At 46.2% G+C, this 17,136-nt stretch overlaps 1 protein-coding gene across 8 annotated transcripts in view; it reads left to right on the plus strand.

Moving 5' to 3' along the window:
* Positions 1 to 17,136, plus strand: part of utrn (utrophin) — a 337,767-nt gene that overhangs the window by 119,781 nt on the left and 200,850 nt on the right. For 6 of the 8 annotated variants that reach the window (XM_031800412.1, XM_031800411.1, XM_031800415.1 and 3 more), the window contains 11 exons: positions 902 to 1,077; positions 1,638 to 1,773; positions 2,216 to 2,365; positions 2,566 to 2,718; positions 2,911 to 3,012; positions 3,187 to 3,331; positions 3,492 to 3,709; positions 3,943 to 4,060; positions 6,111 to 6,316; positions 6,876 to 7,030; positions 7,765 to 7,954. In XM_031800412.1, coding sequence (XP_031656272.1) covers positions 902 to 1,077; positions 1,638 to 1,773; positions 2,216 to 2,365; positions 2,566 to 2,718; positions 2,911 to 3,012; positions 3,187 to 3,331; positions 3,492 to 3,709; positions 3,943 to 4,060; positions 6,111 to 6,316; positions 6,876 to 7,030; positions 7,765 to 7,954 — 1,749 coding nt within the window. Of the gene's footprint in view, positions 1 to 901; positions 1,078 to 1,637; positions 1,774 to 2,215; positions 2,366 to 2,565; positions 2,719 to 2,910; positions 3,013 to 3,186; positions 3,332 to 3,491; positions 3,710 to 3,942; positions 4,061 to 6,110; positions 6,317 to 6,875; positions 7,031 to 7,764; positions 7,955 to 13,223; positions 14,045 to 17,136 lie in introns of those variants that run through there. The other 2 variants (XM_031800419.1, XM_031800418.1) reach the window with 2 other exon arrangements.

The raw sequence follows: 17,136 nt of genomic DNA on the forward strand, positions 1-17,136 counted from the left end.
CTCACTTCAATGAGAACTCTGACATGTTTTATTTATGATGAACACAATTATTTCCATAATCTAAATACGATCAAACAAATCAGACCAGTATGTTTACGTTAGCAACTGATGCGGTTGGGGAGTTTTGGTGAGAGAAAATGTTGTGAACAATACAGCTTCTCTTCTTAATTATCCAGCACTTTTCACGCTCTGTCGTTCATTACAGTAGAGGGAGAGGGAACGAGAGAGGGAACGAGAGAGGGAGAAGAGGGAGAGAGGGAGAAGAGGGAGAGAGGGAGAGAGAACGAGAGAGAACGAGAGGGGGAGAGAGAACGAGAGAGGGAGAGAGACCGAGAGAGGGAGAGAGAACGAGAGAGGGAGAGAGAATGAGAGAGAACGAGAGAAGGAGAGAGGGAGAGAGAAGGAGAGAGGGAGAGAGAAGGAGAGAGGGAGAGAGAACGAGAGAGGGAGAACGAGAGAGGGAACAAGAGAGGGAAAGAGAATGAGAGCGGGAGAACGAGAGAGGGAACGAGAGAGGGAGAGGGAACGAGTGAGGGAGAGGGAACGAGAGAGGGAGAGGGAACGAGAGAGGGAGAGGGAACGAGAGAGGGAGAGGGAACGAGAGAGGGAGAGGGAACGAGAGCGGGAGAGAGGGAACGAGAGACTGAAAAACAAGGAGATGAACATTTGTATTGCTAATATTATATAGTATCTCTACAACTAACATCATCATAATTATCTGTAGGATGCGTGAAACAGCTAGCACTAGTTGCTTGTTGCCGTTAGAGTCCAATCTATCCAATACCTATAGTTGCTATCCATTACTCATACCAGATAATTTCCAATTGAGTCATTCTGTTGATTAATACAACTTTATTTCCTAGTTTTATGTTGATCAGTAGCCCCTCTCTCTTCCCTATAGGAGCTGGAGGAGGGTCTAGCCAGTCACATGCCTGTCCTGGCCGGGTTGAGCCAGACAGGGGAGAGGATCATTGGGCAGCTGTCGGCCCCTGATGGGCCACTGATGGAGAACAAGTTGGAGGCCCTGGGCCAGCGCTGCAGGGCCGTGCAAAGACAGGTGCTGGACAGACAACGCAGGTAACCACGGAGGTGAACACCATGGAAACGAAGCACAGTCGCCCTAAAAATAGTACCGTTTTTTAAGGGTGATATGAAGGGCATTTCGGGCCTCAAAAATTGTGTCCAATGGAAAAAGCATGTTTAAATATTTGTGTATGTTTATATGAGGAGGATTAACTAGAATGTTACTGTTACTATGGTGCAGATATGCACCAATAAAATAGTTTATCCATTTATCTAAATGTATGAATATTTTCTGCATCAATGTCCTAGGCTGTAATGTTTGATATCAGCATGATGGATCAGTATACAAATATATCCTAAACGTTAGGATTAGGCATGCACACGGCAGCCGTAGAAAAATACATCTCAATCTGTGTGTGTGTGTGTTTGTACCTGTGTATGTGTGTGTGTGTGTTTGTACCTGTGTGTGTGTGTGTATTTGTACCTGTGTGTGTGTGTGTGTTTGTACCTGTGTATGTGTGTGTGTTTGAATGTGTGTTTGTACCTGTGTATGTGTGTGTGTTTGTACCTGTGTATGTATGCGTATGTGTTTGTACCTGTGTATGTGTGTGCAGGCTGGCTGGAGGTGACCCTGCCTTATCAGAGCTGGTGAGGCGTAGTGGAGACCTGGCTCTGTGGCTGGAGGAGGCTGAGTGTGCTGTGAGCTCTCTTCCTGTCACCGCTACCGACAAGAACCTCAAAGAACTCAAGGTAAGGCTCAGGGCCAGAACCTGTTGCCCCCCTAACCCACATATTTTCCAACCCCTTCATTCACCCCTTAATAATCCAATTACCCCCTTTTCATCTCTCTGTTACTTCCCTCTCATCTCTCCCTAACCCTCCTTCACCTCTCATCTCTCCCTAACCCTCCTTCACCTCTCATCTCTCCCTAACCCTCCTTCACCTCTCATCTCTCCCTAACCCTCCTTCACCTCTCATCTCTCCCTAACCCTCCTTCACCTCTCATCTCTCCCTAACCCTCCTTCACCTCTCATCTCTCCCTAACCCTCCTTCACCTCTCATCTCTCCCTAACCCTCCTTCACCTCTCATCTCTCCCTAACCCTCCTTCACCTCTCATCTCTCCCTAACCATCCTTCACCTCTCATCTCTCCCTAAACCTCCTTCACCTCTCTTTCACCTATCTCACTCTAGACTCTGGCTGAGGAGATGGACGCCCAGAACGAGCGTCTTGGTTGGATGAACAAGAACGGCCCCCAGATTCTGGCCAATCAGAGTGTGAGTCCTCAGGAGAGAGATCAGCACATGAGCAAACTTAGGACCATCAACCTCAACTGGAGCAAGGTGAGAAGGACCTATTCAACCTACATTTCCTAATGAACCTAATGCAACTTAGTAGCCTTAATGTCAACTTAAACTGGAGAAGAGAGTAACAATAAAAAAGTGCTAATGGAAATGAACAATCTCTCTCCATTCCTTGTCTGTCTCTGTCTGTCTGTCTGTCTCTTTGTCTCTGTTTTCCTTCCTCCCTGCTTCTCCTCTAGGTGACTCAAGAGTTGTTAGATAAAGTAGGAGAGGTGGAGGGGAACCTACAGAGTCATGGTCAGTTCCAGGACAAGATGAACAGAATGACCGACTGGGTCCAGGTCACACACCAGAGCCTCAGTGGGAGAGGTGTAAGCCCTGCAGAGAGCCAGGTAATACTCACACGTTGGCTAACCACGCTAAACTGAAGATGCCTAGGCAGAACCTTAAATCCAGTGTTTTATTGTACTTTGTTAACAAGGTCTCTTTATTTGATTGGACCATAACTGTCTCCTTTAGATGGAGACATTCAGCCACTCCTTTCTGTCTGTCTCTATGTCCGTCTGTCTCTCTCTGTGTTGTAGGTTCTGGCAGCAGCTATGAGGGAGCGTAAGAGAGAGCTTGAGGAACTGTTGGCCCGCTCCATAGAACTACAAAGACGACAACAGCTGCTTCCCCTGGAGAAGGTCTGCTTTGGCCAACAACAAGCATAACACAGTTGCATCAACACACAATGAACAAAAAATATCCCATGAAACAACAGGACAAAAACGAAATGTTTGTTAAACTGTAGTCACAATCGACTGTAACTCCAAGTGAAGACAGATGTGTGTGTGCTCTCCTGTGCCCCCTGTGTGTAGAGTAAGGTAGAGCAGCTGGCGGCAGACTGGAAGGCTCTGGACGGAAGGTTGAAGGATTCTCAACACCCACCTATGTTGTCTCCATTGCAACATCCTGTTTCTTCTCCATGGACCCACCATGTCGCCCAACAACAACAACTCTCAGGTAACTTAACCAGAATTATGAATTACTAGTTACTACTTTAACATTCCTATCTGTTTTTACCAACAGAATTTGTAATCTGGCAAACTGAATACAAATAAACATCGGATCGAATCAAATTGGCCTCTCTCTACCTCCCTCCTCCCCCCGTGTCCATCCCCAGTGTCAGTGGTCCCATCGGCAGTACAGATGGCCAGTCTGATGAGTGAGGACCGGCACCACCAGACCCCCCGCAGCCCAGAGCTGGTGGCCCCCACAGATCTGAACGAGACGGCCACAGAGCTGGCTGACTGGCTGCTGCTCATCACACAGATGCTGAAGTCCAACATCGTTACTGTAGGGGACACAGACGAGATACGCACCACCATGGGACGCCTACAGGTGTGTGTGTGAATTAATGGGGACTGGTAGAGTGTACTGGGTGATGACTTTAGTCACCGAGTGTGTGGTTACCTGTGGCATGTACTGTAACTTGCCATGAACATTGAGTGAGTGTGTATGTAGGTAAACCTCTATACCTGGGAGTCGTGTTTGTAATAGTATTTGCACCTGTGGTTGTGGTTACTGTAATATGTTCATGTATAAAGGACTTTATAATGAAATATTCTGTCCAGGTGACTAAAAGTGACCTGGAGCAGCGTCACCCCCAGCTGGAGGACATCTTCACTCTGGCCCAGAACATAAAGAACAAGACCTCCAACCTGGATGTACGCACCTCCATCACTGAGAAACGTATGTACCGTATGCTCATAGGGGAAAGCAGGAAGGTACACCTCACCTACCCAACCTTGAATTCAAACTAACTACCCACAACTAGGGCTGTTGCGGTGACCGTATTACTGCCACACCGGCGGTCACGAGTCATGACGGCAGTCAAATTCCACGTGACCGTTTAGCCACGGTAATTAGGCTTCTCCAAGCTCTGATGCTGCTGATGGTCATTAGTAACCTACCAAACATGCTAACTTCCTGGTACTCAGCACTCTATTGTCCCTCTAATTACTCTGACATCAATGCAAATGTATGATCCCATGAGCTTATGTTGCACAACATTTCTATAGGCTATGCAATTGCGTGAGGAAACAGAGTGATGGCCTCTATTAAAAACAGGAGGATCCCATCAGCTTTCTATAGGCTAGGCCTATTGTATTTATTTCATTTCTCAACTTTCTAATATTAAGCACATTGCTTCTCTTTACAACAGGAGTATAGCCTACCTGGCTGGCATAAAAATTAACCACGGTAAAAGTGTCCTCCATTCTCTATTTAAGTGCATAAATGACATGTATTTTTTCCCCCTGCCTCTGTTTCGAGACAGGTGCATGATAATGGTCCGTTCTATATCAAAACAAATTTCACACATATATTATTAAGTATATGTAAAGACAAGACTAAATCAAGAAGTGTCATTGGTGACAATATTAGCCTATCTCTTGTGAATGATATATGATCATCTGTGAATGATATATGATCATCTGTGAATGATATATGATCACCTGTGAATGATATATGATCACCTGTGAATGATATATGATCACCTGTGAATGATATATGATCACCTGTGAATGATATATGATCACCTGTGAATGATATATGATCACCTGTGAATGATATATGATCACCTGTGAATGATGCCTTTTTCAAATCATAGTCACACACCTCATGTAGCCTAGCCCATAGGCCTATATATTTTAATAAGGTCAGTATCACACCTCATGTAGCCTAGCCCATAGGCCTATATGTTTTTGATAAGGTCAGTATCACACCTCATGTAGCCTAGCCCATAGGCCTATATGTTTTAATAAGGTTAGTATCACACCTCATGTAGGTTTGTATTACAACTAAAGTGTCCCAAAAACTTTATCAAATGAAGCACATGAATCTGTTTTACAAGGGGTGTAAAGCCTAACTGACATACATACACAGCACGTGAGTTTCACGTTTGTGGAAGTACATTTTCAACCTACAAATGCACCTTTATAATAAATCACATTTGCGGTCACTGATAATGGTGTTTTCCTGCTAATGGAATATTCATGCTTATAGCCTACTGCAGTGTGCTCATCGCTGTGTTTATAATGTGAAGAAATAGCCTAATAGTTGATCAACATTTTAAGCTAAACGTTCTCATCTGTCATGTCAGGCTCATTGCTTCAAACAGGTTTTTTGATGCTAGTGGTTATATTCATTTGGGCTCTATCGCATCCCACAACTGTCCCTTAGAATGTATAAAACATCTAAATAAATAGCACAACATTTGTATCACAATTAAAGTTATATGAATTACTCTAAATTAAGCATATAGGAGTACCTGTTTCTTTGTTAACACCTCAACACAGAATAGACACATGTGCAACACTCCCTCAAATCGTTTGGAGAAAATATACTTTCTGTTTTATTCAGCTATGTTCAGTTGTATTCTTCATACTATAAAATAATGGAATCCTAAGTAAATCTTGTCTGCTAAATGAACTAGTGTACCCCACAGCCATATGGCATAGCCAGATCAGGACATAACGACAACTCAGAGTACGCTATTCTTTTCTTTTGAAATAGACTACATTTTCTTCATATCATGTTTGTTTAGACCTGTCTAAAATAAATAATGGATTTATTGTGAATGTGTAGGCTGTATTACATGGATTTATTAGACTTTTTAAAGTGTAGATGTTCCAAAGGTCTGCGTCAGTGGCTTGCAGGCTATGCATGGATGTGCATTACTTTCTATCTGGTAATATTACCACCACTATTTATCTTTCTCCCTCCGTCTCTCTCACTGCAGTAGAGAAGGTGCATAGCCAATGGGACAACACGCAGCACGGCGTAGAGGCACGGCTCCAGCAGCTGGACAGTATGATTGGCCACAGCGACCAGTGGGAGGAGCAGAGGCTGGAGGTGAAGGCTCTGATTGGTCAGAACGAGGGGCGCCTGCACAACCTACTGCAGCTCTCCAGGGAACCCCTGACCAAACAGCTCAGTGACAACAAGGTGAGAGATACACTGACCCTTCATCTTTGAACTACTGACCCCCTGCCCCATTAGCCAGATGAGAGTAGCCCCGAACCACTGATAAAAGGTGTGATATTTTTCATTATGTTAATCGTTAAGGTTAGGATTGGGTAGTAATCTGATTCTAGATCTGTGACTAGAATCAGATAATGGTATGTATATGAGCTGTTTTATGTGGGGATTGTCAGATGTAGACTTTCTTTTCGGGTGGCCAATGCAACGCCAACCTGAAACACTAGAGGGCATCTGTGTTTAACTCACTGTGGTACTGTACTGTAGTTCCAATGCCCTAGAACAGGTACTGATAGGATACCTCTGACAAGGTAATCATTATTTCTCATTTAATTAAATGGGTTAGCATACCTTTAGTAAACAAAGTGAGATCCTGAGGGAACTGTGATAATTGCAGTGAGATTAAAAGGCATTAGACGTGGATATGAAAGAAGTTAAATCAAGATTTAGAAAGCCATTTCCGGCTACTGTTTAGTGTGTAAGGAGTATGTTGTTATTTGTTGTTTGTTTATGTTTTCTTCTCCAGGTGTTCTTGCAAGACCTGGGAAGAGGTCAGGGTACCGTGGTAACCTTTAATGAGCTGTCCAATCAGCTCCTGCGAGAGTATTCTGCAGATGACACGAGGAGGATCAAAGAGGTCACAGACAAACACAACAGAGCCTGGAACAGCATCAACAACAGGTGGACACACATACACACAGACACACAGGGGGGACCAAAACATTTATTTACATTTAAAATCCTATTTTCCCAAACCCCTAACCCAAAACCTAAACCTAACTCCTAATCTTAACCCTAACCCGAAACCTAACCCCTAAACCTAAAATAGCAGTTTTCCTTTTGGGGACCGGCAAAATGTCCCCACTTGTTTTACTATAGTTGTGAGGACTTTAGAAACCCAAAGGATGGCAAAGTTGGACCACACACACACACATACACACACACAGACACACACACACACACACACACACACACACACACACACACACACACACACACACACACACACACACACACACACACACACACACACACACACACACACACACACACACACACACATGTTATGTTCTTCTATCCTTGTGGGGACCTAAAATAAATGTCCATTCAAAATCCTATTTTCCCTAACCCCTAAACCTAACCCAACCCTAATTGTAACCCCTAAACCTAACCCAACCCTAATTGTAACCCTAAACCTAACCACTAAGCTCATGGGGATGTGGGAAATGTCCCCACGAGGGAGAATGTTCCTTGTTTTACTATCCCCCCCACACACACACATATCACTTTGATAATGTTATGAGATATTTGAATTATACTCAGATAGCTAATTAAACAATGACCTCCAACCAAACCAATGCTTGATCATTGGACATTACATTGATCAACTAATTAGTGTGTTGATTGAATGACAGGGCTAGTGACCGCCAGGCCCAGTTGGACAGTGACCTGACTGCTCTACAGACTTCCCTCAGGGAGCTGGAGGCCTTCCTCAAGTGGCTTCAGGAGGCCGAAACTACAGTCAACGTCCTGGCCGATGCCTCCCAGAGGGAGGAGCTATCACAGGACTCTGCCCACGTCAAGGAGCTGAGGGGGCAACTGGAGGTAGGCCATACCCATTTGATCTGCTGATTTTGTGTGTGAAAGTTTTTAGGCGTCGGGAAAAGAAGAGAAGAGAACTGAGATTGACACTCGGTATATGAACATTGAGTGATATATGGAGATAAATGGCTTGGCTGAGGGGCTGAATACAGAGAGAGGTTGAAATAAGGAGGACAAAGGAGGTGTGTGGGAGACGGGGACAGGTGCTGTCCTCTTATCCCCCTGTCATCCCTCATTAAGATAGTGTGCTTGCATTCATGTGAGCTGTGTGTGTGCTCGGTCATTGATTTTTCTGTCATGCGCTGTTCAGTGATGTGGTATGTGTCCTCTCGCCGATTGCTTGTCATTTTCCCGCCTCTTACGATGACACATATTGTCCTCCCTTTTGATTTATAAATGGTCTATTCAAAATCCTCCTTGACTTGTGTTTAGTTGTGTGACAGCCCTTTGACAGAGATGAGCTCTTCTCATACCACACAGTCATGTCAATCTGGTTCTGGTTTTATTTGTTCACACGCTTGGTCTCCCTCTTTCACCCCTTATCTCTCTATCACAATGCCCCTGTCTGTGTAAAAAGAGACCGTCTGAACGCCACATTGATTCCTGTGTCTAAGGGGGATATGTTGAGAGGGCGCATGAAAGAGAAAGAGGATGGGAGAGGGAGGGAGGGAGAGAGGGAGGGATGTTCTTCCTGTAGTTGTCCAGATAAGGCCGTAGTGTCTGTCCTTTTTACCTGCATTGTGAAACCGGGCTGAACTCGCACGCACACGCGCACACACACACTGTTCCTGTGAATCACACATACTGTTCTGATGATCACAGATGAAATACTATAGACTCCTACAGTCATCTATGATTTTCTTAATCTCCCATTGAGTTGTGCCTTTTCATTGTGTTTTTCTAGGTTAGTCTCACTTGAGGGAGCATTGATGCTCTAAAAACAGCCTGCTCATACACGGTCTCATACACGGTCTCATACACGGTCTCATACACGGCCTCATACACGGCCTCATACACGGCCGCATACAAGGCATCTTACACGGCCTCTTACACCGTCTCATACATGGCCTCTTAATCGGTCTCATACACGGCCTCATACACGGCCTCATACACGGCCTCATACACGGCCTCATACATGGACTCATACATGGTCTCATACATGGCCTCTTAATCGGTCCCATACACCGTCTCATACACGGCCTCATACACGACCTCATACACGGCCTCATACATGACCTCATATGGTCTCATACATTGCCTCGTATGGTCTCTTTTCTCCAGCTCTGTTTCCACCTACAGGAAGCCCATCTTGTGATTTCAAATGGAGCTTTCTGGAAAAATGCCTTTATTTTTTTATTCCTCTCTTGTCCTCTCTCCTCTACTCCTCCTTAACCCTTATTTCCCTCTTATTTCACTCTTATTCCTCTCTTGTCCTCTCTCCTCTACTCCTCCTTAACCCTTATTTCCCTCTTATTTCACTCTTATTTCTCTCTTATTTCTCTCTCTCCCTCTGTCTCTCAACTTGGGTAAGATTGATGGACTGCAGTCAGAGCCCAATGGAAACTGTATGAATGAAAGCAAATGAATGGGGAAGGAGGAAAGAGAGGGGGATTAGAGAGAGGAGGAGATAACAGGACAGAGAATGGTCAGATTGAGATACGGGGGAAAGGAGCCTGGAGCCTTGCTTCATTCAGAGTGACTCTTGTGTCACCAGTCAATGTCAAGTCTGTCACCTTACCTGAGTTTCTTCTTGAGATGCTCCATATAACCACAAGCCACATGATTTCTTAGGAGAAGAAAAAGGCAATGTTCCTCAGAGGTTTGGTCTTAGAGAGGTGCTATAGAAAGATAAAGCACATTAGGTTAGTTCTTACAACTGGAGAACAAATGTTTTATTTAATAGAGGTTGAAATACACAATCTACTACTGTATATATAAAAACAAATATGTGATAAGGTTTACATTTTTTGAGGTGATACGAGATGGTTGTCTTTTCCCCTCAGCTGGTCTGGTGCCATATTGTGTTGCACCGTGCTAGCCTGTTTCCCCTCAGCTGGTCTGGTGCCATATTGTGTTGCACCGTGCTAGCCTGTTTCCCCTCAGCTGGTGTGGTGCCATATTGTGTTGCACCGTGCTAGCCTGTTTCCCCTCAGCTGGTCTGGTGCCATATTGTGTTGCACCGTGCTAGCCTGTTTCCCCTCAGCTGGTCTGATGCCATATTGTGTTGCACCGTGCTAGCCTGTTTCCCCTCAGCTGGTCTGATGCCATATTGTGTTGCACCGTGCTAGCCTGTTTCCCCTCAGCTGGTCTGATGCCATATTGTGTTGCACCGTGCTAGCCTGTTTCCCCTCAGCTGGTCTGGTGCCATATTGTGTTGCACCGTGCTAGACTGTTTCCCCTCAGCTGGTGTGGTGCCATATTGTGTTGCACCGTGCTAGCCTGTTTCCCCTCAGCTGGTCTGGTGCCATATTCAGCTGCAGTGACTCCATGCGAAGCCACCATGCAGCCTGTTCCCTATTATTCACTGTCACACAGGAGCACAGAGACACGCACAACACACAGAATGCGGGCAGAGGGCAATACACACACACACACACACACACACACACACACACACACACACACACACACACACACACACACACACACGCACACTCCAAAGAGTCAGAGATGTAGCAGTAATGCTCTCACACAGAGAGGGCAAAGGGCACACTGTTGTAAGGGAGCTTTTATCTATCTCCGATGTTTTCACCTTGATATGTACCTATGTGTACAAAAAAATGCTACATTGGCTTATTGTGCACGTGTGTGTGCATGTTAAAATGCTAAAACCAGTGCGTTCCAGTCTATATAGTCAAGCTGTACAGCAAACACCATACCGATTCTGGCCCTTCTCAAACATGAACTTTCATTCTACAGCACGTTGGAATCGCTGGCCAAACGATGCTGTAACTTAATGTGAACACGATGCTAGTTCCCGATGGGGTTCATACATGCCGACACTAACGGACTGGAAACCCAGTGATGTCACTAACTGGGCTAGTTAACGGTATCCCTGTAATTCCCTTCGAATAATCAATACTGTGTGGAATGAGTGAACACATGTATGGCTCACCAAATTAAGATCTGGCTTCACAGAGCACTCGATAATCACTCTCGCTTTCTCACATGGTTATCTAAGCGTATATGTGTGTGCCTGTGTGTGTGTGCGCACGCATGTGTGTGTGTATGGGGGTCGAGAGTGTGTGTGTCTGTGTGTGTGTTCAATGCTAAGCCTCCCTTTCCCATCCTGCTACTGAGTCTTTTCCCTGGATATAAAGTGACAGGCAAGACAGGGGCCATATGGGCATTAATATGTCCCTTAGCTCAAAGCTGAACACACACTCTTATTTAGAGTTGAGTGTGTGTGTGTGTGTGTGTGTGTGTGTGTGTGTGTGTGTGTGTGTGTGTGTGTGTGTGTGTGTGTGTGTGTGTGTGTGTGTGTGTGTGTGCGCCGTATTTATAAGTCTTGGGAAACTGAGATGATGTGGTGTGAGAAGGAGTGCTTCGTCTGCCGCGCTGGGGGAGTCTTTAGGGAAAAAACGGGATCAGATCCTGAGTGCAGGAGAAAGTCATGTTTCGGAATCTATTAACAGAGCAAATTACAGATGCTACTACTGAATCAGCACTTCCTCTGTTTCCATGTCTCTGTTTCTCTTTCATACACTATCCTTCACTTTCTTTACATTTTCTTCTCTTTAATGCGCTCACAAAATGTACTTTCCTCTTTATCTGCTTTTCTCTCTTCCCTTCTCTCTTCCCTCTCTTCCCTCCCCTCTCTTCCCTCCCCTCACTTACCTCCCCTCTCTTCCCTTCCCTCTCTTACCTCTCCTCTCTTCCCTCCCCTCACTTACCTCTCCTCTCTTACCTCTCCTCTCTTCCCTTCCCTCTCTTCCCTTCCCTTCCCTCTCTTCCCTCCCCTCTCTTACCTCCCCTCTCTTACCTCTCCTCTCTTACCTTCCCTCTCTTCCCTCCCCTCTCTTACCTCTCCTCTCTTACCTCCCCTCTCTTCCCTCCCCTCACTTACCTCCCCTCTCTTCCCTTCCCTCTCTTACCTCTCCTCTCTTCCCTTCCCTCTCTTCCCTCCCCTCTCTTACCTCCCCTCTCTTACCTCTCCTCTCTTACCTTCCCTCTCTTACCTCCCCTCTCTTACCTCCCCTCTCTTACCTCCCCTCTCTTACCTCCTCTCTTACCTTCCCTCTCTTACCTCCCATCTCTTACCTTCCCTCTCTTACTTTCCCTCTCTTACCTTCCCTCTCTTCCCTCCCCTCTCTTACCTTCCCTCTTACCACCCCTCTCTTACCTCCTCTCTTACCTCCCCTCTCTTACCTTCCCTCTCTTACCTTCCCTCTCTTACCTCTCCTCTCTTACATCCCCTCTCTTACCTCCCCTCTCTTACCTCCCCTCTCTTACCTCCCCTCTCTTACCTCTCCTCTCTTACCTCCCCTCTCTTACCTCCCCTCTCTTACATCCCCTCTCTTACCTCTCCTCTCTTACCTCCCCTCTCTTACCTCCTCTCTCTTACCTCTCCTCTCTTACATCCCCTCTTACCTTCCCTCTCTTACTTTCCCTCTCTTACCCCCCCTCTCTTACCCCCCCCTCTTACCTTCCCTCTCTTACCTCCCCTCCCCTCTCTTACATCCCCTCTCTTCCCTCCCCTCACTTACCTTCCCTCTTACCACCCCTCTCTTACCTCCTCTCTTACCTCCCCTCTCTTACCTCCTCTCTCTTACCTCCCCTCTCTTACCTCTCCTCTCTTACCTTCCCTCTCTTACCTCTCCTCTCTTACCTTCCCTCTCTTACCTCTCCTCTCTTACCTCCCCTCTCTTACCTTCCCTCTCTTACCTTCCCTCTCTTCCCTCCCCCCTCTTACATCCCCTCTCTTACCTCCCCTCTTTCCTCACCTCTCTTCCCTTCCCTCCCTTCCCTTCTCTCTCATCCCTCCCCTTTCTTTCTTCCCTTCTCTCTCTCAGGTCCCTGTTCTCATATCAGACTGCTTTCTCATCCCTCTGTATCTGTGCATATTGTTACATCTGGGACACACACACACACACACACACACACACACACACACACACACACACACTGCTGCTCATGCTGTGTGCGGGCTGCACGCTGTACATCTCACTTGTGCTCGCTCTCTCCATTGGTGTCTTTCTCTCTCTCTCTCTCTCTCTCTTTCTCCCTCCCTCTTTCTCTCTCTCGTTCCCTCTCTCCCAGTCATTGGTTCCCTCTGGCTGGTCATTGGCTCTCTATGGCTGAAGGAGCTTCTGTCGTCTGTTATCCCAGGTCTACTGATCGCTCTGTCTCTCTCTCTCTCTGTCTCTCACTGTCGTCCGCTCTGAAGGTTTTCCGTGGAGCGCTACAGTCTTTATCTCTGGCTGTCCGCTGTGAGCCGCGATCGGAGAGCAGCGCACCTCTCCTCCAGCAAAACTTCTGCCTCCCACTCTCATTCTTCTTCTCTTTGTTTGCTTAGCGGCTGATTTTTCTCCTTTTTGTCCTCTTTGACCCCTGGCTCCTGAAGTGGACCCCAGAGTGACATCTATTTTTGGAGTGGTTTTGTGTATCATGGTTTAAGTGTGTGTGAATGAGAGTCAGTGAGTGTTTCAGCATCGCTTATATGCATGAGCTTGTGTGTGAGGAGGAAGTGTGTGCATGTGTGTGACAAAGTGTGTGTGACTGTGTGTGTATATGTGTGAGAGAGAGAGTGTTTGCTGTGAGAGAGCACGTGACTGACCGTGCACTGTGTGTGTGTGCCAGTATATCTGTGTGTGCGGGGGCATGCCGATCGCAGCATGTGTGTCAGACAGTGTGTGTAAGTGTGTGTGTTCACGTCACTCCTGCTGTGGTGTGTCTCTGGGAGAAGGAGGAGGAGAGGATATGAGCAGGGTTGGGCAGTGCTAGCGTGCCATGCGGACTCGGAGCAGGCTGCAGACCTGTGGCACGCGTAAAATGATGGCCATGGTCCGTACCTCCCTCCAGAAAGTGGTGGTCTTCTTACACAGGCTCCAGAGAATGGCCATCTCATCCCCACGCTACCACAAACTCTGCAAGGTCAGTCACAGAAAGAAAGAGAGAGGGAGAGCCAGAGAGAGGAAGACTTCTCTCCTCCGCTCTTTCATTCATGCCGTTCGTTCATTTGTTTTGTGTTTTTAGTCAGTGTTTAGTTGGTTGTTGTGATGGACTTGATGAGCAGTGTGGATTGGTTTGTTCAACTTGTTGGTTCAGATCATTTTCCAACACTTTTTAGTTGTTTGTCTTCTTCAGAAAATACTTGTTTTATTCATGGAGTTTTATGTTTTTGAATGTCTTTCATCTTGGTGAATGAATACTTTTGTTGGCCTGTTGGTTATTTATTATTATTATTAGATTAGCGGTTCACCAAGTCTCTCCACTTCTATGCCATAGTTGGGATACTTTTGTTCTAATTTGGGACTTGTGTATTTGTGACTCTTGTTGTTGTCAACAGATCCCTCCTGGTATCTGTTTGGGAGAGTGTTGATGGGTGTGGTTGTTACCTCCATAGTGTGTCTGCATATCTCTGGCTGGGTGCGGGACTGATACACTGCCTCAGTGGCACGTCAAGTAATCAGGCTCCATTTGTTTGTGTGTGTGTGTGTGTGTGTGTGTGTGAGCGTGCGCATGCTTGTGTAGAGTCTTGTCTCTCTGCTGTCAGTTTGAGACGGCTTTTCTGTGGTGTTGTTATTTCAATGAAGGATATATTGTGAGGTTGCTCTAGACAGATGGAGAAGTTGGTAACAGACACACACAGAGCAGCAAGAGGGCAGAGTGCGATGAGAGATGGACCAGCTGTTCAGGTCCTGCTTTAATCCCTCTGAGGATTAGAGCTGCCAGCCACAATCACAAACCTATGTGTGTGTGTGTGTGTGTGTGTGTGTAAGCGAGACAGCAAGACACTGTTTGGGTCCACTGTGTGTGTACACACACACACACACACACACACACACACACACACACACACAGTGGACCCAATTCTCATGATTAAACAGCTGGAATCACGCTTTAAAACGCATTTGTTAGCCTTGGATTTAATGTATCACATAGTTTCTCTCAAGACAAATCCCTTGTCTTCTCTCCCCACCTCTCACTGTCTCTGTCTCACTTCGTCTCTTGCTCTAGATCCCTTTTCTGTCTTTCTATGAGCGATGGTGTGGATTCTCTCTCCTAATATCACATTCACACGGTCAGATCAATCTGTGTGTCAGTCTGTCTCTCTTCATGTGTGACTGACTGACTGAGTGTGTACCTGTAGACTACTGGCCCACAGTCAGCAGAAATACAGAGAAAGTGCTTGAGAGGCAGAGGGAGAGGTGGTTCATACAGTGTATTTCTCTCCGTTCGCTCACTAGTTAATTCCCTAGAATAAAGTCATCACTTGCTCTTTGCTCGTTTAACCCACCCTGGGCAGCATCTATCTTAGTTTCATCTCCCTTTCAGCAGGCAGTCTCTGATCACTCCTCACATCGCCATGAGGAAAACTACTGTGCCCTCGTTTACCACCCCCTCTTACCACCATCGCAACACACTTTCCTAACTTCTCCTAACAGGGACCTATGCATTTTGCACTTGACTACCTTCCCTTTGGTGGCATCCGTTATTCGTCGCTTGTTTAATCTCCACTGGGTGGACCCCTTTGATTTTCAGTCGTTCTGCACACAGTGGGAGAAATCAGTCATTCTACACTTGATTACCCTTCCCTGGGTCGCATCAGTCATTCTGGGCTCGTTGGGCTTCCCCTCGGGAGGTTCAGTCATTCTGGGCTCGTCTGGACTCCCCTGGGCGTGCTCACTGTCTGGCGGTCTGGATCAGTGCTTCCTGATGATGGATGTGCTCTGGGCTCGCTCTCTCTGGGCTTGTCTCGCTGTTACCTTGCTCTCCGGGTCAGGAGATAGCCTGGCCTCGGGGTTGACAGTGCTGGCCAAAACCCTATACCCACAATAACCGATCTATAAATCACCTGCGATGATAAATGTTTGGTTGATGGCATATCCTCATGTACATAGATTAGCTCTGCTCCTATCTCAGGGGTGAACCTCTTGTTCAGTCTGGCCTCCAGCCTCCCAGTGACTATCAGTCCGGTCCTTTTCACCAGTCTTCTTCCTAACACGGTAACACTGTCCACTATTAGTTTAAACCAGGGATGGCAAACTTGTTCTCTCCACAGGCTTCATTTGTTCTTCACTGACATCCGGGGGGCGCAATTAAAATGTCCTATATTTCCGTCGCTTTTGGAATTTTTGATATTCCATGACTGTTATCAAGCTGGACAGAGTGAGGAGACAATAGATGACTATTATCTAGCTGGACAGAGTGAGGATACTGTGGATGACTGTTATCAAGCTGGACAGAGTGAGGAGACTATCAATGACTGGTATCAAGCTGGACAGAGTGAGGAGACTGTAGATGACTGTTATCAAGCTGGACAGAGTGAGGAGACTGTAGATGACTGTTATCAAGCTGGACAGAGTGAGGAGACTGTAGATGACTGTTATCAAGCTGGACAGAGTGAGGAGACTATAGATGACTGTTATCAAGCTGGACAGAGTGAGGAGAATATAGATGACTGTTATCAAGCTGGACAGAGTGAGGAGACTATAGATGACTGTTATCAAGCTGGACAGAGTGAGGAGACTGTAGATGACTGTTATCAAGCTGGACAGAGTGAGGAGACTATAGATGACTGTTATCAAGCTGGACAGAGTGAGGAGACTATAGATGACTGTTATCAAGCTGGACAGAGTGAGGAGACTATAGATGACTGTTATCAAGCTGGACAGAGTGAGGAGAATATAGATGACTGTTATCAAGCTGGACAGAGTGAGGAGAATATAGATGACTGTTATCAAGCTGGACAGAGTGAGGAGACTATCAATGTAGGTCCATTATCATTTCTACATAGTTTTGATTTGGTTTTCATCCTTTCAAGGCGGATTGAGATCCGTTTTTTTGTTTTTTAAATTGCTGGATCGGATCTCCTATAGGCCTGGAGAGGAACTACCTGAAAGCAGTTGGACAGAGTAACAGATTACTTAGTACTTTTTAGTGTGTGTGTTTGTGTGCATGCGTGCGTGCGTGTGTTTGTGTTGAGTCCGGTGTATTTGTGCTGGAGAGTGTTGAAGGCCCTA

This window comes from Oncorhynchus kisutch, linkage group LG21 (assembly GCF_002021735.2).
Source record: "Oncorhynchus kisutch isolate 150728-3 linkage group LG21, Okis_V2, whole genome shotgun sequence".
In the NCBI taxonomy this organism is placed as follows: Eukaryota; Metazoa; Chordata; class Actinopteri; order Salmoniformes; family Salmonidae; genus Oncorhynchus; species Oncorhynchus kisutch.